This window comes from Lissotriton helveticus, chromosome 1_1, assembly GCF_964261635.1.
Source record: "Lissotriton helveticus chromosome 1_1, aLisHel1.1, whole genome shotgun sequence".
Taxonomy (NCBI): Eukaryota; Metazoa; Chordata; class Amphibia; order Caudata; family Salamandridae; genus Lissotriton; species Lissotriton helveticus.
In genome coordinates this window covers 1,350,495,492-1,350,517,441 of record NC_136057.1, presented here as the reverse complement: position 1 = coordinate 1,350,517,441, position 21,950 = coordinate 1,350,495,492, and the positions used below count along the sequence as shown (strand labels likewise).

Sequence of the window (21,950 nt, the reverse complement as noted above, 5' to 3'; positions counted from 1 at the left end):
GCACCCCTAGCCTCAAATGCATACTTCTCAATTGCAGATCGGCCCAAAGACATTCCGCGGAGGTCGCCGATCTCATCATTTCTCTGGAACCGGATCTAACCATTCTGACTGAAACATGGTTATCTGATTCGTCTACACCTATCATGGATATCCTAGTCCCACCCAACTACTGTATCATTAGACTTGACAGGACCAAAAAGACAGGCGGTGGAATTGCCTGTATCTACAGAAGCAACCTCTCAGTTATTAAAGCGTCCGCCCCCTCTCTTACTTCCTGTGAATACCTCTGCCTTGATGTCATCAGCGAAAGCAAACCGGTATGTTCACTACACATCATATACCACCCACCTGGGGACAAGCTCTCCTTCTTCCAACAACTCATGGACACAATCTCAACCAACTCAGGACGGCAAAACACCCAAATTTTCCTTGGCGACTACAATCTCCATTGGAATGACAGCAGTGACACAGTGGTAAATAGCCTCAAAAGCTTCCTCAACGCCCTTGATCTCACCCAAATATGCAATAGCCCGACCCATGAGAAAGGTTCTATCCTCGACCTTATCATCTCCAAAGAGGACGCTATTCAACTTGAGTCAATCCAACCTTGCGACTGGTCAGATCATCATATTGTCTCCTTCCTTATCAATGAAAAAATTAAATTTAACCCAGTTCAACCCTCTAAGCCCAAAGTTTGGAAAAGAGACATGAAGAAACTCAACCCAAACTCCTTACCGCCTAACAGCTGCAATCTCCTACTTCCCCCTTCCGGCGCTACGGACGTTCAACTCCTGACTGACCACTATCTCAATGCTATGTCCACAATAATCAATGAGGCTGCACCCATGCAACTGAAAAGAGTTTCGTCCAAGATCTCCAACCCATGGTATGACGGGAGCCTCAATGATGATAGACGGGCCATGCGAATGGCAGAGCGCACCTGGAGGTCAGCCCCCTCTGCACTGCACCTAAAAACCCTGAAGAAACAGAGAAACGCCTACTTCAGGAAAATAAAACGCTCAAAAAGAGATTTCTTCAGCCTCCAGCTCGCCCAAGCAAAAAACCGTCCAAGAAAATTGTTTGAGCTAATCAGAACACAATCCAAAGAACAACCCCAGACACTCAGCACCTTGGGCGTTACACCTTCTTGTGAAGACTTCTCTGCTTTCTTTAACCAAAAAACCGACAACATAAGAAGCGATCTCCTCAATGACGCAATCCTTTACTCCAACCCCCAACACACAGCAGCGTCTGAACCAAAGAACAGTGCTACATGGTCATCCTTTGGCACCTACTCCGAAGAAGAAATTGGCAGATTGCTCAGCACTCTGAAACCATCCAATCACCTCACTGACCCCCTTCCTGCTAACGCTGTAAAAGACTTTACCCCTTTGCTCCTCCCACTCTGGACTAAGATTATCAATAGCTCTCTTCAACAAGGATCCATCCCTAACGCCCTCAAAGTCGGACAAGTCACACCGCTACTGAAAAAACCAACAGCAGACCCCACTGATCTAAACAATTACCGCCCTATTACAAATATTCCCACTCTCGCTAAACTGTTGGAAAAATGCGTACAGCTACAACTGACTAAACACATAGATAAGTTTGATCTCCTCAACGCTCATCAATCAGGCTTCCGAGCAGGGCACAGTACCAAAACTGCCATGACTCACATAGTTGACGACGCCCTCCAAATCCTAGACTAAAACAATACCTGCCTCCTCATCCTTCTTGATCTCTCCTCAGCATTCGACACAGTTAAACATGAGAACCTACTCGAACTATTAAACACAAGAATGGGCATATCTGGGACTGTTCTCAAGTGGTTCACCTCCTTTCTACACAACCGCTCACAAAGATTCAAAAGCAACAACCTGATGTCCTCTCCGGTACCTTTATCGCTAGGCGTCCCTCAATGATCCTCCCTCTCCCCAACACTGTTCAACCTAGTTATGGAACCTCTCACTACTTTGCTACAAACATCCAATGTTCACTTTCACATGTATGCCGACGACACCCAACTTTATCTCAAAATACAATCTCCCAAGGACATCATGCTTCTGAACACCACGATCAGAAACACCCAATCCTGGCTTGCCGAGAATCACCTCAAACTCAATGCGCTGAAGACTGAGCTCCTCCTGATCTCACCTCCCGGAAAAATCTCTACGGCTCAAACATGGCTTAAGCACTTAACGGCTCTAAATGTACAACCTACCTTAGTAGACTCAGCAAAATCTTTAGGCATAACACTTGACGCCAATCTCAACATGCAGCAGCACATCAGCAAGGCAACCAAAGGAGCGAACTTCCAAATCAATACCTTGAGAAAACTTAAAACCTTCCTTCCAGCCAAAGACTTCCAAACTGCAGTACAATCTATAGTCATCCCGCACATAGAATACGGTAGCACCGCCCTCTGCGGGCTCCCCCTAACTACAACGGCACCCCTAAGAGCGTCCCTTAACGCTGCAGCGAGACTCATCACTGGCTCAAAAAAACACTTGCATATTTCCCCTGACTTTAAATCCCTGAACTGGTTACCTTTTGAGGCCAGAATACATCTGAAAATCGCCTGCATGACGCACAAGGCTGTACACATGAACTCACCCGCCTACCTCACTCAAAAGCTGACAATTTCTGGTGGCTCTAGAACTACTAGAAGCACAAACAATCTTCTGCTGAAGCCTCGAAGATTTCGGAAGGAAAAAACCTATAAACGCTCCTTTTCAGGAATGGCACCCAGGATCTGGAACTCACTCCCTCCTGAAACCAGGCTCATCTCCTCCAACAAACTTTTTAAGAAATAAGTAAAAGCGATCCTCATGGCTAAATACACATGATCTATTATTCTGTATTTCTCATGAATCCGCTCTGTACTACCTGCCTGACCCCTTGGTCTATTTGTATTACTTGTATTATCGACTTATTTGATTGTATACGTTCCCTCTTTGTATATTTTTATATTGTTGACGCACCTGTTTGACTTTGCACACTCTACCTACACCACCTCAACTATCCCTACTCTTGTACTACTGATGCACCTGTGTGACTATACACCCTGCACACACCTACCTCAACTATGCCTTTATGCTATCTCCAAAAGCATTTTAAGCACGCTTAAACAAGTATATGCTCCTTATTTTTGTACTTTTATACTATTGGCGCAACTGTTTGAATATGCACCTTGTACCGACACTACCTCACCTGTGACCTACCTCTTGTATTTTGACCTACCTATGTAACTATGCACCTTGTACCTAACTACCTCAACTACTACTCTATCACCCCCTTGTACTTGTAAAGCGCTCTGATATCTGCAAAGATCTTGTTCGCGCTATATAAAACTTTCAAAATAAAATATATTATTGTAATAAAGCTAGTAACTACTGTTCAGCCTGTTTAAGTGCTCCCTGCTGCGGCAGATTGGCAGTGAGAGACTGGAACATTCAACTTACAGAAAAATTAAAGAATTTTGGAATAGCAGTGGTGTTTACCCTAACAGCATGTTGAGGTGCGCAGGGGATGCATAGGGGAGGCCCCCAGGAAAAGATTGTGGGGATTATGGAGGACCTTGGGCAAGATTTAGAGCAATCTCTTTGAAGAATTCAACATGGTGCGAAATATTAAATGGAATGCGTTGCCAAAAAAGCATAACCTCTACTATTACAGTTAAGCAGCTGATCTTTCTCCAGCACAGGATCCTGGTCATATTCACTGGTCTGGGGAGGAAAATGAAAAATCCTTCGCGACAGCAGTTAATTGTGCTAGCTAAGGAATCAAAGGAAGAAAGCCACGCTGCACAATTCCAGCTGCATGTAGTTAACTTTTCATTACAAGAAACAGCTTGTTGCTCTATGTTGCTTCCTGAAGCCAAACCCTCGGCCAGAGATCAAAGATATCCACCTGGCACTGAGAGACACAGGTCGGGCTGTAGCCAGATTACCTAACCCCTTTTACCCACCATCTCCCATCTACATCATTTTGCACTCCTTTGACCTCCAGCAGCCTGGCAAGCCCAGGGACAGAGCACTCATGGCACAAGATGACCCGTAAATTGCCCAGTCCACACAGGCTCAAACACTTAAAGCGGCATCAGCCTCAGAAAGAAATGTCCCACACATTTGCTTACCCGGTGTGTCCAGGTCGTGCAAGACGTAGACGTGCTTGAAGTCAACACTGTTCTTGTGCTTGTCTGTGGCAAAGAACACAACCCCCACCAGGTCCTGGTAGCTGCTGATAATCTTGCTGGTGTACACGCTGCGGATGCACTGGGGAGAAGCAGGACGATTAGCACTCTTCACTGGCACCTTCTGGACAGGGCTGAGCATACTACTAAAATAACACTACCTTTCCAAGGTGGTTCTGTACTGCTCTTACAGCGACACACTTTGGTGGAAACAGTCCTGTGCTGCAATACAGCCTCTATGAGGGGAAGTCAATAACTGGTCTTGCAGTGGAACATGTTGGAGCTGGCTGGCTGCTGCTGAGGTAACAGCCCTTGGTGAAGGACAGAGAAGCAGTGTTCCTACAGTGACACTTGCTGGTTGGTTTTAGCTGGTGAACTATCACAGCCCCAGGAAAGGGACAAAGTGTTTCTCTTACAGACACACATGAAGGGATTGGACCAGCTGCTGACATGACAGTGACCCTTGGGAATTTAGAGCGAAGGCCTGCTCTTACAATGACACATGTTGCAGGGGTTGACAGTGCTGCGGAAGTAATACCACGCCTCAATGGGGAGAACAGTATGTCATGTATTGATCTTAAAGTGACAACTGCTCGAGAAGATTGAGAGTGACAGTGATAATGGGAGGTCAAATAGCGATCTCGCAGAGCAAGCAACAGTTTCCAATGCAAGTGCTCGGGGGGGACAGACTTGGACTCTTACCTGCAGTGTCATCTCAAATGGCGACTGCCCACCCTCCTGAAAACTTTCAAACATAGATTTCGAAGCATCAATCAGGAAGATCAAGCTGTCTCGGCCGGAGAAACGAAAATCTCCTACAAAAACAAAAAAATGCAAGGAGAGTGAATGAAAAAGAAAGAGATAGAGAAGGAAACAGAGGCAGACAGAGGCAACAAAGACATTAGGTGAGGGTCACCTAAAGAATACACATAAAGGCAGATAGAAAGACGGTTATAATGTGAATTTTCCGGTATGTAAGGGGATCTTTGCCTTCTTTCCAGGCCGTTCACAGCTCTTTTCCTACCGCCTTCATTTCCAGCCAAGCAGCAAAAAAAACAGAAGCTAAAATAAAAAAAAGCAGGACAGACTAATGATCTGGCTGCACTCCCCTACTACCACACCCATTCTCTTCAGTCTAATTCCCAATCACTGGGCATGGGGAAAGGAAGAGACAACCCCGCAAGCGTGTCAGGATGGATGAGAAGGAAAAGGACAGGAACCACCTCTTTTTTAAAGGAACTTGCAGCCTCCTTTTAGAAACTGACAATATTAAACTATACAAAGAGAATGATTAAAATTAAGCAAAACAAATAACCCGTGTACAGCCCTGTGGTGACAGCACTAACTAATATCTACAGCAAATTATTTTGTAAATCAGTCACACAGCCTAAATTCATAGCACCAGTGCCTAGAAGCACCTGGATAAGTTGTACATCTTGGTGGTGAAAGAATATGTTTTTGACATTCTCTATGTCATGTTGAGTCCGCATTCTCAGCCTCGAAAAGTTGGAGTGGAAGTTGAAGGCAGTTGCCTGCTGGCGAAAGCTCCCTCTTTGTTCGCTATACCACAAGAAAATCCTTTTTTTAACTTCGGATGTCTTAAGAGCGATTCATTTCACTGAGCTTAGAAGCAAAAGAATGTACTTAGTTTACTTGAAACCATCCAGATGTTATCTGGGGTTTAGGGCATATTTGTAATAAGTTATAAATAAGATCCCAGAGTATACCAGAGCTAAAATAACAGAAAGCCTTGCCTGGTGCTGGAACATTTCAGAATTCTAAGATAAGATGTTTCAAAGGAGGAACCAACAAAAAAAGATTGATATTTCATAAAGTTATGCGTTTTGATTAATGTTGAAGTCTTCACAGATTATGAGAGAGAAGATATGACCATGCCTACTGGACATTGTGTGGGAGGGGTGCAGTCCAGGCCATGTTAGCTTTAGAGAAGCAGAGAAAGTATGTTCGGACAATGGCCTAAATTACCGGCACTTCAGCGCGAGCGAAGGAGAGGAACAGATTATATACCGGTTGACTCTTTAGCAACCTTCTACGGGAGATCAAGGACAACGTATATCACACTAACCACCGAGATTAAGGAAACTCAATTCAAGCTGGAAATTAATACCCCATGCTCATTTTGATTGTCCTAAAGTTGAGGAGCCGTTAGCTGCCCACCCCAGACGGCCATTGATAGCCGATTCTGAAGTGCTCCACCAATGTGTCCTGATGAAGACCCCAACATGAGGAATCATTAACCCTTCAAACTCGGGGGTCGGAACAGAGACTACCACATATCCTTACACCATAGGAACAGAATAAATTGATTCACTGTGACCTATGTGTTATGAGTATAGGGAACTATGGACCAAATTTAGGCTGTAAAGTTCTAACTGTATATGAAGTGAAATCGTGTTCATGTCACACTACCTTTACCCAGTCCCCCACCAACCCAATCACCTCCATCTTCCCCAAAAACCTTTCTTCTTCTATCTTCACTGAGAGCACTTTTTATATTGAATGTGATATTATGTACACAAAGTAGTTTCATGAATTTACATTAATGCTTTGACTAACAAAAGTCTTTAATGAATGCTCTACTTGGATAAAAATCGTTTTTCAAGAACAGACACATGGAATTATATGGATGCTTTGATTTATAATGAGCATTGAATAATCTTTCTTTTATGTTGTGAAAATAAATCACATGAGATGATGAAGTATGAAAAATTTTGTTTGTGGTGAATCGTCGATGCGAATGTAAAATCTACAGGGACTACCTTGACCCTTTCTAAATGTACTTTTGTTATGACCCAGGTCAGGTAGTTTTAACTCCATGCATGCGGTGCATTTTCCCGCAGTGCGCTGAAGTTTAAAAAAACCCGCGGTTCATGACGAGCTCAGCTCGTCATGAGTGCACGAGAGGTGTACCTCATGACGAGCTGAGCTCGTCATGAGCATCGAAGGGGTTAAGGGTATACCCCGTTAAAACTTAACACTAAATTACCGGCAAGTAGAGTTACGGCCACAATCCAGGTCATCACAGACACAGTGTCCAATCCTGGGCTTTTATCTACAAAACATTGACATCTGCTGTGTTATTCTACTAGGTACAATGCAAACACTACAAGACTAGAACACCCAGAATGCATTTAGTTATAAATTAAAAGCCAAGGATAGGAAATAGTGTCCCTGATGACATTGACAGAGGTGGCCACCTTACCTTCAATGCCACGTGATGATTGATAAAATACACTCTGACTACAAGGTTCTTGAAGGAATGTCTCCAGCTTTTTAAATATTTAATCTCTGCCATTTTTGCGTTCAGTGGAAATTTCCAGGCAGGAATGGGACAAAGCACTGCACGGTTACCATGCAGCTCTCCGCAAGTGTGGCCAAGGAAAATCTTTGGACATTTTGAATCCCCCTGCACCGGCATTGCAGAGGGAAGTACTGGTTATTTTCTTGTTATATATTTCGATGTCCTTTATTTTCTCTCCATTTTATTCCTCGTGCAATGTGTTACTGAATGGGTTTCATTCCATCAAAGCACTCATATTAATGAATGCTTGTTTAAACCTCATATGGGGTATGGTTTCTTGCATTTTGCAAAAATGTCAAATATTGCATGCAACACAAAGAACGCTGTGCCTTGACAATGAAACACCAGCCAGAGACTGCAGGGCTAGCCCGGACCACAGTAACGGGCACACCTCTAGTGGAGACTGGACTGTGTACAAGACACTTACATTATTAACAGGCGCAGAACTGACTAACTAACAATCTATACATAGACATGAAGACAGTAGGGATTACAGTGGATTCTGGTACTGTAGCAACAGATTTGTGAGCCACACAAACCCGGGTGCGCTGACTGCAGACCTGGGACCACCAGATCCGATCTACCATCAGGATGTAGCCGGACGGCTCGAGCAGTCGACCTCGGAATGGGGAACGAGGTTTGCGTCTCAGCAACGACGCTCAATATCCTGTCATTCTGGGCAAATCACTTGATCTCCCCGTGCCTAACAAAAATGTATGTGTCCATCTGTAAAAAAAAAACTGGTGTTCATGTGAAGCGCTCCGATACCCGATGTCTCGGGTCTAGTACACGCTATATAAAATTCTAAAACAAAAAAAAACGTGCTGGAGTTTGGAGAAGATAATCAGATCGAATAGATTGACCTGGTTAATGTGGCCCTCAAGACAAATTGGTGGATGAAGCAGGATTGCATTCCTGACTCCTGAAACAGATGAAGACTGATGCAAGCACGAGGTTGAAAGTAGGCAAACAGACGGAGAGAGCAAGTGAATGGGCATCAACAAATCTGGGATGGGACTGCAAGAAGAAACAACGGGTCTCACAATGCTGCATCTTTTTAGACTGGTGGGCACAGTGGACAGTAAACTCTCTGTGCACAGATCGAAGACGTGCATTCCCGTATGCCCAGCATAAAAGCTGGATAATAGGCAGGGGCTGCTAACACCTAACACCCTTGAGAAGTCTAATGTTTGTTCCAAAAGCCATAAGTTTTCAAACAAAAAAAATCAAAGTGAGTTAAAGTCCTGCAGAGAACCAGCCAGCGGTTAACTATTAGTAAAGGTTTGGAATCACTTGCAGGCAGTGCTTTTAACACTGCCAAAGCGCTGCAGAAAATAGGAACCCTCCTTTGAGGAGTGATGGACAAGATTTCAGATGCCTTCCTGATGAAACGTGCATGGTCACCGTGATGCCATCCAGAAACAAAGAGCCTCAAGATCAGATTATTTTCCAAGCGTTGGCTGGTGACCAGACTTTGTCTAATCCACTGCCCCAGAAAAGCAGTTAATCATGACAATGAATTCAAAATTCTGGTTGTATACCCATGCCCACGTTCCACACCTGATCCCAGAGCGCTCCCAAACCGGTGGGATTCCGCTGACCTCATTGCTACCAAAGGGCCTGCTCTGATCACACAAGGAGGATATTCTCTAACGTGACCAAGTGTTGATGGGGGGGTAATTGTATTTGTACAAATCCAATAAAAACAAAAATCGTGACATTCTTATGAAGAGAATTCCCACATCCATGCCAACATTAATATGCTGCCCCTTTCCCGGTGTTCTGGGTTTAGACCACTGCCCCTCTCTGCCACTGTGGCGCAACACTGATTGTCTGGGATCGTAACCTACGACTAGACCAATTACCAAGAAACAATCTTCTAATTGCAGATCCTGATGAATGAGTTGCCAACAAATCAATGCAAGCAGGGGTGTGAAGCTATGGGTGGTGGAGGGGGGGGGGCAGATTTCAGCTGCACACATTTTGCAAGGTAGATGTTGATTGAGCATGTGCTACATATCATTTAGTGAGGACAGGGAGGTATATTTTTGAACACTACATAAAGCGAAATGAGACATAAGAAAGTGCGGTATTTCATCGAAAACAGTGTAAAAAAAAAACCCAAAAACAATCGATTATTTTGATTATTGCTTAAACTTACCCTGACCAGACTTGATACGCCACTAAAATATTTTGAAATGTATTGTGTTGACTCAAACAAATAAAAACGAGACTGTTTGTCCTTGTCCCATCCCTTGTCCTTTCCAGCTGCCCAGGTTTTACACAGAGTGCATCAGCTATGGTCCGATAGTTACAGGTCAAAAATAAGTTGGATCAGGAAATATTAAATAAGCTCCCCAGGAAAGGTAATTGCAGAGTGCATACCTAGGAGCTCGACTGGTTCTGATATAACTGGGCTGAGAGCTTTTGAAGAGATTTGTTAGACTATGAGTTTATTATATGTGCAACCTTCAACCCTTGGGCCAGCAACTGCACCCTGTGCGCTGTTCGAAGGCTTCAAAGGTTTTATCTCTGAGGCACACACGGTGGCCATCCTGCCTACCTCCACCTTCACCACCTTCATCCAACTCCTCATCGTCGTCATCTCCTTCAATCTTGTGGTAAGTCCCCCAATCAGACATGATGTCCGGAGCTACCTGTAAAACAAAGACAGCATGCAGAGTCCAATTATTCACCTTACAATCTACCATTTGATTGTACTGCAAGGGGGAGTTAGAGACAGTCATTCATTAGGCTCAAAAACACTACGTTCGAGAAAATCTGTTATAGCGCATCAATGTGTTTTAAGAGGCAGTTGGTGCAGGTCAGACTTGCTGTGAGAGGTTGGCTTAGTATATGGTGCGCACTTATCTAAGTGTAGCACCCTGCACCAATCCAGACAACCCTTATTGTGATTTTAGTGGTCTTATACAACCTTAGAACGCTCTCCAAGTGGTAGCTGTGGAGAGCAGCCTTCGGGCTTAATCCAGAAGGAGTGTAAAGCAGCTTGTGTTACCAGTACTTAATCTTATGGTAGAGGTTAAGGGAAAAAGAACCACACGGTGTAGTTATAAAAATATGTATTTATTATTAACTCTCACTAACACAATGTATTATTTTCTACCCAGAGATGTAAACACAATACACACAATACTTTGTCTATAGAATACACAAGTAGCACAGAATACGCATTGGTCTCCAGGGGTAAACCAAACCATATAATAAAATAGTGGAATGCAAATCACGACTTAAGTCAAGAACGGACCCAGAAGACGTAGAAGAATCGGGGACCCAAGGAACTACCCAAGGGGAGTATTTAGGAACCCCACGGAGGCTGTGTGCTAAGTGGGATCACAACTGCATGCTCAATAGAAGTCAATGAGTACGTTGCGGTTGTAAGTTTAAAGAAAGACCCTTCCTAGCGGGCCCTGAGGAAACCCAGTGGAAAATGGAAGGTTGGAGAGTCACCCCACCCGTGGATACCCCTGGATAACTACACCAGGGAAGCCGGGAGCATATGTGTAAAGTGGCATTGGAAACCGCCGTAGACCACAATGGAGGATTTCAGAAAAGATGCCACTGGCAAAGAAGGTAAAAGTGTCCAGTGGAATCCAAAGGTGGATTCCAGATGAGAGATACCTGCAAGCAGAGGGGACAGAGTCTATACCACTCAGGAGTGACCAGGAGGTACGGAAGATGAATTCAGACCAATGTCAGAGATGTAGGAGAGTTGACGTGCCCTTGAAGTTGCAGCAGTACTTACCAGGCGATGCAGAGGAGGACCAGGAGCTGTAAACTAGCTGTCCCACTTTGGATGTCAAGAGCCAAGGGGTCAGTGTCCGGCAGGGGTACCAACAAGACTTGGCAATGTCAACCAATGTAGCTGAAGAAAAAGGTGCAGTGTCAGGACCAGCAAGGTCCAAGTGACTCCCCACTAGCAGATAAGTCAGAGCAGGCCCGAGCAAGCAGGGGAACCCACTGGAGCCAAAGAAGACCCTCGAGAGGCCCCACGGGCCGAAGGCACAGGAGTCGCAAGAGGACCTTGAGCAGCTCACCAAAGGATGAAGGCCCACAGTGCAAAGGATGAGATGCAGGCAAAGATCTTGGCTGCAAGAGATGCTCGAGGTTGGCACTTCTTGGAGCCCGAAGATCTCTGGAGGAGAGAGCCAACAAACCTTGGCAACGGCAAGTCGACAAGGTGCACAGGGGTTCTGTTCCAGCGGCTCCGACGAGGGATACTGGCCTCAAACTCGGTGAGAAGACAGTGCAGGCTTCGAGGGAGTTGCAGAACGATCACTTGTATAGCTGAGTCTTTCGGAGTCTGTGGGAGTCCAGGATCAGCAGACCAGTCAGCTTCATTGCAGTGCCTACAGATGCAGGGGAGTGACTCCTTCACTCCAAGGGACATTCCTTCGGTTGTCTTGGATGTCCACAGGCCTTGTGAAGAATCTATATGGAGCACAGGCACAGACGTTGAAGCAGACTTGCAGAACAAAGAGACCAGGAGCAGCAGGAGTATTCCCAGTTGAAGTCTCTCCCAATGCGAAGTCCAGTGAGTTCCAGAGTGCCCAGACGGTTGAAGTTGAAGTGGTATTTGATCTGAATGTTGTCCCATGACGAATCTAGGGACTCAACAATAGGCAAGCCCTTAAGTACCCTAGGGAAAGGGTTGGAACGATTCAAGGGTCCCTCCCAGAAGAGGGGCTGGACAGTGAGGAGGATAATCCCATGTCTTTTGTCCAGTTTTGTGCCAGAGCGGGAGCCAAAAAGCGCTTTGAACTAGTTTCAACTTGAGTATGCAAGGAGGGTACCAAATGTGCCTTTCACGCGGTCTCAGTGGCGCTGGCTAGTGCCCCCACCCTGTACCGATACACTAAGTCCTATCTGGAAGGTGGTCACTCCTCCATGTGACAGGAAACCTACTGTCCTTCCTTCCCCTGTTCGAGCTTTGGCTCAACAGCAGGAGGGCAGAATTGAGTCTCTGGTTGGCAGCAGCCGTAGTTTGCTGTCCAGGCCTAGTGGACTGGTACGAGGAGCACTGAGGGTCTCCTGGAAGAGCTTTACAGTGCATGGAATCATACCCTCCCACTTTAAATAACTCACACACAGTTTATGGTGTGGGGGTATGATTCCAACATGTTTGATACCAAACACGACAAGGTTTGTTACAGCCAGTTTAGAGATGACCATCGCGTAATGACGCATAGTCACTATATGTATTGTGGAAAAATACAACTGGGGGGCACTACCAACCAGAATATAAGATCCTTAAGTATTTGCCCGGCGGTGTCGCCTCTTGAACCCACAAAGAAGTTAAACTATTGAAGAGGCAGGCGCTGGAGACTGGAAGGCAGGAAACAAGGTTTTTATTTTCTCCGGAGGAGAACACAACGAAACGGACAGAAGGTATCGTTCTGAGGTGCTCTAACTGCATCCCTGAGGCCTGGCCTCTTATACACACGTTTATCTGTTTATTGCATGTAACACATTCTCGTCGATACTTTGATGTACGGAAAGACATCCTCAGAATCCCCCCTTTCCCAGCCCGTTCCCACGCAAGGTTACAGTGGAAGTCCCCGCCCCGTTCACAACAGGTGGTGATCATCGCGCAGCTGGATATTCCGCTGATTCACGGAGTGTGTGGGGTTCGATCGGATCTCGTGGGATGGGGGGGGGTTTTGATCATCTCAGGGGGTCCTTTGAGGAGGGAAGCTTTCTATTGTACGGGGAGGGGCAAGGGATTGGTATCGGCAGAGCTGGGTGTCGGCCTGGGAACGGGGAAGACAAACGGGCACACGGGGAAAAGGGGTTTGCATCAAAGGTCCGGAGATCATGAGAGGGGAGCAGGGAGGTGTCGCGCTGGGAACAGGATGAGGGCCCGGGGCAGAGCAGCGCCGAAGAGGGGTTTATGACTCAAGGCAGGTGCAAGCAGGGGGTTGCCAGCGAAGCTAGGAGGGAGAGAGAGGCGCGCTGGCTCTCGGCGGGAGCAGGGAAGCCATGGTGCCCAAAATGGCGGCTTGTTTTACGCGCACAAAAGGTTTAAGGAGAGCAAGAGGGCGCCGATAATGTTGACGGTTTCAGCCCAACTTTCAACAGTCCTCCCTTTTCAACATATCTAGCCACCTTGCTTTACTCAATGTCAATTTTCATCAAATTCCTAACTTCGGTATCATACAATGCTCTCATATGTTCGCTTCCAATGTCCACAGTTTTGGGAAAAATACAACTCGCACATAAAGAACACATAGGTGGCAAACATTGAATTCCTAAGCATAGGCCACATATTACAACTACGGGAATCAGGATAATGGTGAGCAGTCTCCAGCCCCAGCTTTTGACGGTGTCCCATAACCAACCACCAAGCGACCATTCTTCTTGCTCTTGGTGAACTTCCGAAGAGAGTCTGTGAAGATGTTCGATGGCTTTGTACACTGAGGGTGAGTTGTCCGGTATGTATGTACAACAGCTGGCCCCAATAATGCGGCATGCTCCTCCACGGTCCGCCAGAACCACATCTAGAACGAGGCGGTTCTGAAGAGCCACCAAACGGACCGCTTGGAGCTCGGCAGTGTTGTTGGCAAAGATGCCCGCTGTGATGTTCATGGTTGTCTCGACTGCCTGAGTCAAATGTCGGATGGCACGGCTGTTTGCCATCGGGCCCCAGAGGGGGACGAGTCCTTTCATAGCATCGAGGAACTGTGCCCCTGTTGAGTCGGCTTGCTCAACGTCTTTGGCTCGTTTTTGTCTGTGGTGATTCGCTGGGGCCACATAAGTTGGAGGAAGGACGAAGGAGATGTAGCAAGTGCCCCCCCAGCCTTTGGGGAGCCAGGTGTAGGCCTTCGTGCCGCAGATGAAATACATGTTTGGAGATGACACAAAGGAAGGTGGATCCGGGGAATCCAGAGTGCTGGTAAAGCGGCAAGCGCTGCGACCCACCAGCTGTGTCCCAAGTCCTTCTACACACATGTGGCCTGTGACGTTGATGACCGTCAGGGCCACAGTCAGAGTGGCAGCCGTTCGTTTCCGCAGATAGGAGAAGGTGGGTCTGGTTGGATTGTTGAACACCTGCATTTCGATTCGTTCTTTGGCCGGGATGTCCATTTGGATCGAGTCGCTGGGGGTCAGCGGGCAGAAGTGTGTCTTTGTCTTGTTTCGCCCGGCCCCGTGAGAAGAATGTGCTGCAGTTCTGCTGGAGGTGGCATTGCCCGTATAGCTCTCTTGCAGGAGGATCAGCCAGGCAAGGCAGGAGCCGTGGACAGAGAAGGGTGAAGGGATGAATGGTATTGAATGTCCAGTGGCATGGGGTAGCAACCCACAGATCCAGCAGTTGGTGGCGTTGGTGGCAAGATTGTGCTGGTGAAGTAGCTGCACGAAAGAGTTGTTCCAAAACTCCTTTCGCCTCTCTCTTAGTTGAGGAGAGAGCGAAATTAGATGATGTTCCTTCATGGTGGTAGGCTGAGCAGTGGTTAGGAATGTTTCGTGAGCAGGTGCGTGTTCTTCCATAATCCAGAGCGTAGTCATGAGGAGAAAACAGAGGAGGATTACGATGAAGAGTGCAATTGTCTTTGAGCTATGGAGTCTGTCTATTCTCGGATTTCTGTAGTGGGTATTTCCTGCTGTCTCCGTCGGCTTCTTATTTGGCGCTTCCATCATCTTCTTATCTGGCGCTTCCATCATCTTCGTCTTCAAGGTGCTCGGTAGTGGGCAGGACCACAGACTTAGTTTTAGCTTCTCTCCAGGTAACCCTTGGTAGCTTTGGGTCACCGTTCTGAGATCCTTTAACCTAGTCCGTGGCCTACTTAGCCGAAGCTCCCTCCTTTCGACGCAGGAAATACCCTTCTCGAGATGGCACAGTGGGGTCAGGATGTTTTGAAAGTTCAAGTGTCTCTGTGTCAGGATAGCAGTTCAACGATGGTCGGTCCTGGTTCAGGAGCTCTTCTTGGGTGTTGACGGTGTCTGTCGTGGCCAGGGCTGGAGAGACCTTTTTGCAGTGATGAGCGTGCAGCCAGTGTTTCTTCCCCTCCACTCGAAGTGCGGTCCGAGTGGTGATCAGCACTTGCCAGGGGCCCGTCCACCGGGGTTCCAAACTCTTTGATCGCTGAAAATTTCGGATCAGCACGAAGTCCCCCGGCTGGATGGCGTGACCCGGACCCCTGGAAGCATCGGGGATGGCCTGCTGCACCTGCTGATGAAGGACAGACAAAGTTTCAGTCAGTTTGTACAGATAATCAGACATTAGGACATCCGGAACGTCATGAATGGAAGTTGGTTTCGGGGCAGACCAGACGCTCATGGGTCGACCGAAGACAACTTCATAAGGGGTTAGGTGATGTCGGGTGGGGGTAGAGCGCATCGATAGCAATGCCAATGGGAGGGCATCTGGCCATTTCAGGCCCGTCGTAGCCACTATTTTGGCCAGTTTAAGCTTTAGCGTGGCATTGTGTCGTTCGACAAGCCCAGCAGATTGAGGGTGGAAGACTGCGTGGAATTTCTGTTTAATACCCAGCCCATTTAGGATGAGCTGGATAACTTGGGCTACAAAGTGGGGGCCATTATCACTCCATAAAACACGACAGAGGCCATAACGGGGGAAAAATTCCTTTAACAGAACCTTTGCAGTGGCCATAGCGGTGTTGTCACGGGTTGGATATGCTTCCACCCACTTGCTAAATGCGCACACCACGACGAGTACATATTTCAGGCCCTGGCATCTGTCTAGCTGGATGTAGTCCATCTGCAGGACTTCAAATGGGTGGTTTGGGACCCCAAATCCCCCCCGGGGTACTACAGTTCCTTTCCCGGGGTTGTGTTGCAGGCATATTAAGCATTGTTGGACCAGGCGTTTGGCGGAATCTGGGATCTTGTCATTGTGCCAAACCCTGGAGACAAGTTCGATCATGGGGGCTGATCCTATGTGGGCAGGGGAGTGTGCCATGGTTAATATGGGAATCAAGTACGAATCAGGTAGCAACCATCTGTTCGTGTCTTTTGTCCGCCAGCAGCCTTCATCGTCTTTCAATCCCACCCGTGTCCATTCGGTCAATTCGTGTTGTGTGCTAGTCGTTTGTATGTCTCTAATTGTGTCCTTGGCGTCAGTCCAGTTTTCTGCTTGTGACCTGGTCACGTACATATGTGTTGTCGTTCTGTTTTCAGCTGTCGTTCGGGCGGTGATGTCGGCTAGTGCATTTCCCTGTCCGATAATGTCTGTCACTTTCTTGTGTGCCTGGCATTTGATAACGGCAAGTTTGTTGGGGAGGAGGACAGCTTCGATTAAGGCGGAGACTAGATCTCCGTGCAAAATGGGTGTGCCGTGTGAGGTCAAGTATCCTCTCTCCCTCCAGAGAAGCCCAAAATGGTGAACCACCCCGAAGGCATACTGGCTGTCGGTGTAAATGTTCGCTGTGGTTCCCGTTGCCAGGATGCAGGCTCGCGTCAAAGCAATCAGTTCCGCTGCCTGGGCAGATCGCTGGGTGATGCGGGCTGTTTCTATTACAGTTCGAGCCGTGGTGACTGCATAGGCAGCGGAAGTGGTACCATCGGGGAGTTTGATGCAAGAACCGTCCACCCACAACTCCCCGTCGGGGTCAGGGAAAGCTGTGTCTCTGAGATCGACCCTACTCCTGGTCTGTTCGTCCGTAAGAGTCACGCAGTCATGTATGGGGTGCACATTGGGATCGTTCTCTGGCAAGGGTAACAGAGTTGCTGGGTTCAGTGTGGTGCATCTTTTCAGGGTGATATGGGGGGCAAGCAAGGTCAGTTCGTATCCTGTCAGTCGTGCACTCGTCAGATGTTGCGTCTTGGTTTGGTTCAGGAGGGTGTCGACTGCATGGGGTACCAGTACCGTGAGGGAATTCGAGAGTACAATCCCCTCACTCTGTCGGATAGAGACTGCAGCAGCAGCTACAGCTCGAAGGCAGGCAGGCAAGGCTCTGGCGACAGGGTCAAGAGTGGCAGAGAAGTAAGCGCACGGTCGTTGCTTAGGGCCGATGGCCTGGGTCAGGACAGATAAAGCGCACCCCTCCCTTTCGTGAGTGTAAAGGGAGAAGGGCTTTCTGTAATCAGGGGTACCCAGGACAGGGGCTGAGCAAAGGGCATCTCGTAGTTCTGTGAAGGAAGTTTGACACTCAGGAGTCCAAGGGAGTGGGAAAGGGACGTCTTTGTTTAGCAGAGAAAGCAGTGGTTTTACAACGAGGCTGAAGTTTGGCAACCATTGTCGGCAGAAGGAGGTGAGGCCTAATAGGGAGCGAACCTACTTCTGGGTTTTAGGGACAGGGGTATCTAGAATGGTTTGGATTCGATCAGGGGTGAGTTTTCTTCCATCTTTGGACAGAAGGTGGCCCAGGTAAGTGACCTGGGGTAGGCAGAATTGCAACTTCTTCTTGGAGACCTTGTGGCCATTTTCCGCAAGGAAGTGCAAGAGTTGAATGGTGGCGGTAACCGCTAGAGGGGTGGTGTCGGCTGCCAAAAGGATGTCATCGACATATTGTACCAACACCACCCCGTCGGGTAACTGGACTTGGTCTAGTTGTCTTTTGAGGGCCTGGCTGTAGATGCTAGGGCTTTCCGTGTAGCCTTGAGGCGCTCGGCAAAACCTATATGAGCGGGCTTTTAGGGTAAAGCCGAAGAGATATCGGCTGTCTGGGTGGATGGGGATGGAGAAGAATGCGTTCTTGAGGTCGATGACGGAAAAGGTGGTGGCAGTGGATGGAATCAAGGTCAGGATGGTGGTGATGTCTGAGACCACGGGGTACTGGGGTACCACCACTTTGTTGATCTCTCGGAGGTCGATGATGAAACGGTATGCTTTCTCATCTCCCTCTCCCTGCTTCTTGATAATGGGCAAGATAGGGCTGTTGCAAACGTTGCTAACCACTTCCTCTACCACTCCTGCGTCTATCAGTGACTGGATAATCATTACCAATGCCTTCTCGCCCTCTGGCGATATCCGATATTGTGGGAGTTTTGGGAGTGTTGCGTCTGGTCGGACAGTAATGTGCACTGGGTCAATTAACATACGCCCTACGTCCGAATCCGCTTTGGCCCACAGATACGGAGGTAGAGTGTCAAGCAGGGACGCGTCAACGTCGGTGATGGAAAACATGTGTCGGGGGGAACAATGTCTAAGCAGAACGGGGTTGTCGTAAAGAAACACTCGAACTCCATCTTGAGAACACCTAATCGTCGCTCGGAAGTGTTTCAGTAAGTCAAGTCCCATAATGGCGTCAGGGCTATTGGAGGAAAGCAAGAACGTGGTGTCGGTGGTGTTGTTCTCTACGTCAAAGAGAATCGGGGCAGACAAAGGGTTGGTGGAGGGCGTTCCATCGAATCCTGTCGATGTTATGAGTGAGCCAGACAAGGGTGCCCTTGGAATCAGTCGTTTAGATAACGCACTACGTGTTGCGCCAGTGTCTACCAGAAATGGAGACTTGGTACCCAGGACCTTAGCAGTGACATAAGGGCCCTGCTGGTCAACATAGAGCTCGACTGGATCCCTCCCTCGCCCTTGGCTGTCCTATGCGAAGGTGTGAGTGTCGTCATAGTCAGATTGTTGATATTGGTTCTGCCTGGGTCGATCGAACGTATTTGGTCTGCTTGATCTGTCATTAGTCGCGTCATTTGGGGGCCCTCGTTGTGGTCCCTTAGGTCTCGGTCCGTTTGCTACATCCCTGGGGTCTCTGTTTCTGATCATTTCCAGAAGAACTGGGCACTGGGATTTCCAATGGCCAGTCCCTTTGCAGAAGGCGCACTGGTCTTCTCTAAGGTCTGTGCGTCCACTGTAGGAAGTCAGAGTGCGGTCCTGGGGAAATGTAGTCTTAGGGACGTTTGTCTGGTAGTTTCCCCGGTATTGGTCTCGTCCTATAGTCACCCCTTGCAGTTTGGCAATCATCACCCTCTCTTTTAAGTCCTTCTTCTTTTTCTCTGTCGCCCTATCGGTTTCATTTTTCTGATGCTCATAATATTGGGCCATTTGGAGAATCGCTGTAGGTTTGGAGGCTGCCCAACTACTCTCGCTGGCCTGTAGTTTCTGGGAGATTTCCGATGATAGGCCCTTAACATAATTCTGGACAAACAGATGGTGTCCGGTTGCAGTGGTCATGTCCTGGCCGCTGTAATCGGAGAACACCGTTTCAAACCGGGAGAAGTATTCCGATACATCCTCCTGGGGTTTTTGGCGACAGGCTGTTACTATCGACCAGTCCACTTTCTTTTCTGGGATTAGGGTTTTTAATTTCTCTACGATTTTATCTGGGAGGTCTAGAATGGATTTCAACGGCTTTTGTCCTGGTCCCCGTTGTTTGTCCAGGTCATCGAGTTGTGACCAGGTATGTCCAAACAGCTCAAGGTGGTCGACTTTCCGGATTTGCTTCCACACATCAGCTGGTAGACATAACCCGAAGAACAAGTCGATGTCAGCCAGGGTCATGATCGTTGAACCCAGGGCTGTACCCAATTCAGTATAGAAGGCAGTGGGGTTTTTACGTAGGTCGGGTAGAGATTTCCGGAATGTCAGTATCTCTTGCCGGTCCCATGGCTGGTAGACCCAGTTGTACACTACCCTTCCCTTCGCATCTTGGTTGTTTGCATCATCGTGAGTCCCTGTACCCCGAGGAGGAACCCAGTAAGGGGCAGCCTCACGTATCGGCATCATGGGGTTAGATTGCTCGGTTGGTGGTTCGGTCACTACGGGGGCTGCGGATTTAGCTCCCGGCTTTCGTTCAGTGAGGTGGCGGAAAACCTCAAGCGTACGCGTAAGGAGGTCCGACACATCACACTCGCCCTCATCCCCGATATCGACCTTCCGGTACAGAGTCCTTAGGCTCTCGGGACCTTTGTCTCGATATCGGTCCTCGTATGCATTCAAGACATGATAACACAGTCGTACGGTAAAATGTCGTCTGTGACTCCCTGTATACGAGCTGAACATATCTGTGATGTACTCTTCATCATCCTTCCTTTCTACCAGTGTCCTTGCTACTTTGTCGATCCCCGCTCGCTCATCTTTGTCTAGTCTGTTTGTTCTTGCAGGACCAGCCTTTCGAGTCTCATGGTCGTCTATCGTTGTTGTGGATGCGGGTTTTAATACAAGGGGTTCGGCTGGCACAGAGGCCATTGGGGCCGACGCTGTGGCGGTACCTTCGTTTGTACCTGGGGGTGGCGCGTGCTGCGCCAAGGGTTGAGAAGGGGCATATGGAGGGGGCATGTAGATGATAGGAGGACCTAACAGCAGGTCCTCATTGGCTTGTCGTTTCGAGGGTAAATCAGGGTAGAGCATGGAGGGGGTTCTAACCGGACACTGGCTTGGCGTTTCCATTTCTAGTTTCTGTTTAGCTTTCTCTCTTTCCTTTATCTCTTTTTTTAGTCTCTGAGCAGCTAGGTGGGCTGCTTTTTGCAGCTCTTTTTCCAACCTACTCTCAGTTTTCTTTTTACGTTGTTCAGTTTCTTTTCGCCACATGCCGAAGCTGTCAAGCATAGTTGGTGTTGTCTTGTTTTTACCCAGGGCAGTTTCTAGCGTTTTTATTTTATCATCATCGAAGGATCCTATCAGGGGCCATTGACTTTCTTGACCCCTCTTTGTATATTTATGCCATAGTTTACTATAGGCTATAGCGGTCAATCCATGCTTCATGAACATGTCCTTATTAGGGGTGCCTTCCAGTGGGGCTGGATGGTCCATCTCTAATAGGCGGTCCGGGCTAAACAGGCTACTAATCAGTGGGGAGAAGACAGACATGACGGCTCGTAACGAGGGACTAAAAAGTCAGCACTGCCTATCTTATCACTAGGTGCAAAGACTGGACAGAATATTTCTATTCTACGTTGTTTGCAGGCAGTGAATACCTCATGGATCAAGATAACAAAAGACCAATAAATAACAATGGGGAGAATGAGTAGGTCCGCAAAGATCTGCGTTACCTACCTTTTTCACTATCTGCAAAAAGGGTGGTCTCTTCCCTGTTTGCAGACAGGGAATCTCCAGGAAACAATAGTTTTGCGAACAATAGTTCAGTTTCAAGTGATTATTGGGTGGGGGAGAAAAATAAGCACGGCTGCTGCCCTACCTATCCTCCACTGCTTGCAAAGAGAGAGACCGTTGTTTCTCCGTTTGCAGACAGTGAATCCCTCATAGATCAAAATAACAAAAAGACCAATAAATAACAATGGGGAGAATGAGTAGGTCCGCAAAGATCTGCGTTACCTACCTTTTTCACTATCTGCAAAAAGGGTGGTCTCTTCCCTGTTTGCAGACAGGGAATCTCCAGGAAACAATAGTTTGGGAACAACAGTTCAGTTTCAAGTGATTATTGAGTGGGGGAGAAAAATAAGCACGGCTGCTGCCCTACCTATCCTCCACTGCTTGCAAAGAGAGAGCCCGTTGTTTCTCCGTTTGCAGACAGTGAATCTCCAAATAAATAAAAAGAGCAATACTAGTATTTT

The 21,950-nt window shown here is 47.7% G+C and overlaps 1 protein-coding gene across 8 annotated transcripts in view; it reads right to left on the bottom strand.

Moving 5' to 3' along the window:
- Positions 1-21,950, bottom strand: part of XRCC6 (X-ray repair cross complementing 6) — a 227,184-nt gene that overhangs the window by 184,754 nt on the left and 20,480 nt on the right. For 4 of the 8 annotated variants that reach the window (XM_078683226.1, XM_078683230.1, XM_078683238.1 and 1 more), the window contains exons 2-4: positions 10,078-10,171; positions 4,895-5,007; positions 4,136-4,274 (exon numbers count right to left, since the gene is read on the bottom strand). In XM_078683226.1, the coding sequence (XP_078539352.1) occupies positions 4,136-4,274; positions 4,895-5,007; positions 10,078-10,156 (331 nt within the window). In that variant the 5' untranslated portion in view covers positions 10,157-10,171. The remainder of the gene's footprint in view (positions 1-4,135; positions 4,275-4,894; positions 5,008-10,077; positions 10,172-21,950) is intronic. The other 4 variants (XM_078683253.1, XM_078683262.1, XM_078683271.1 and 1 more) reach the window with 1 other exon arrangement.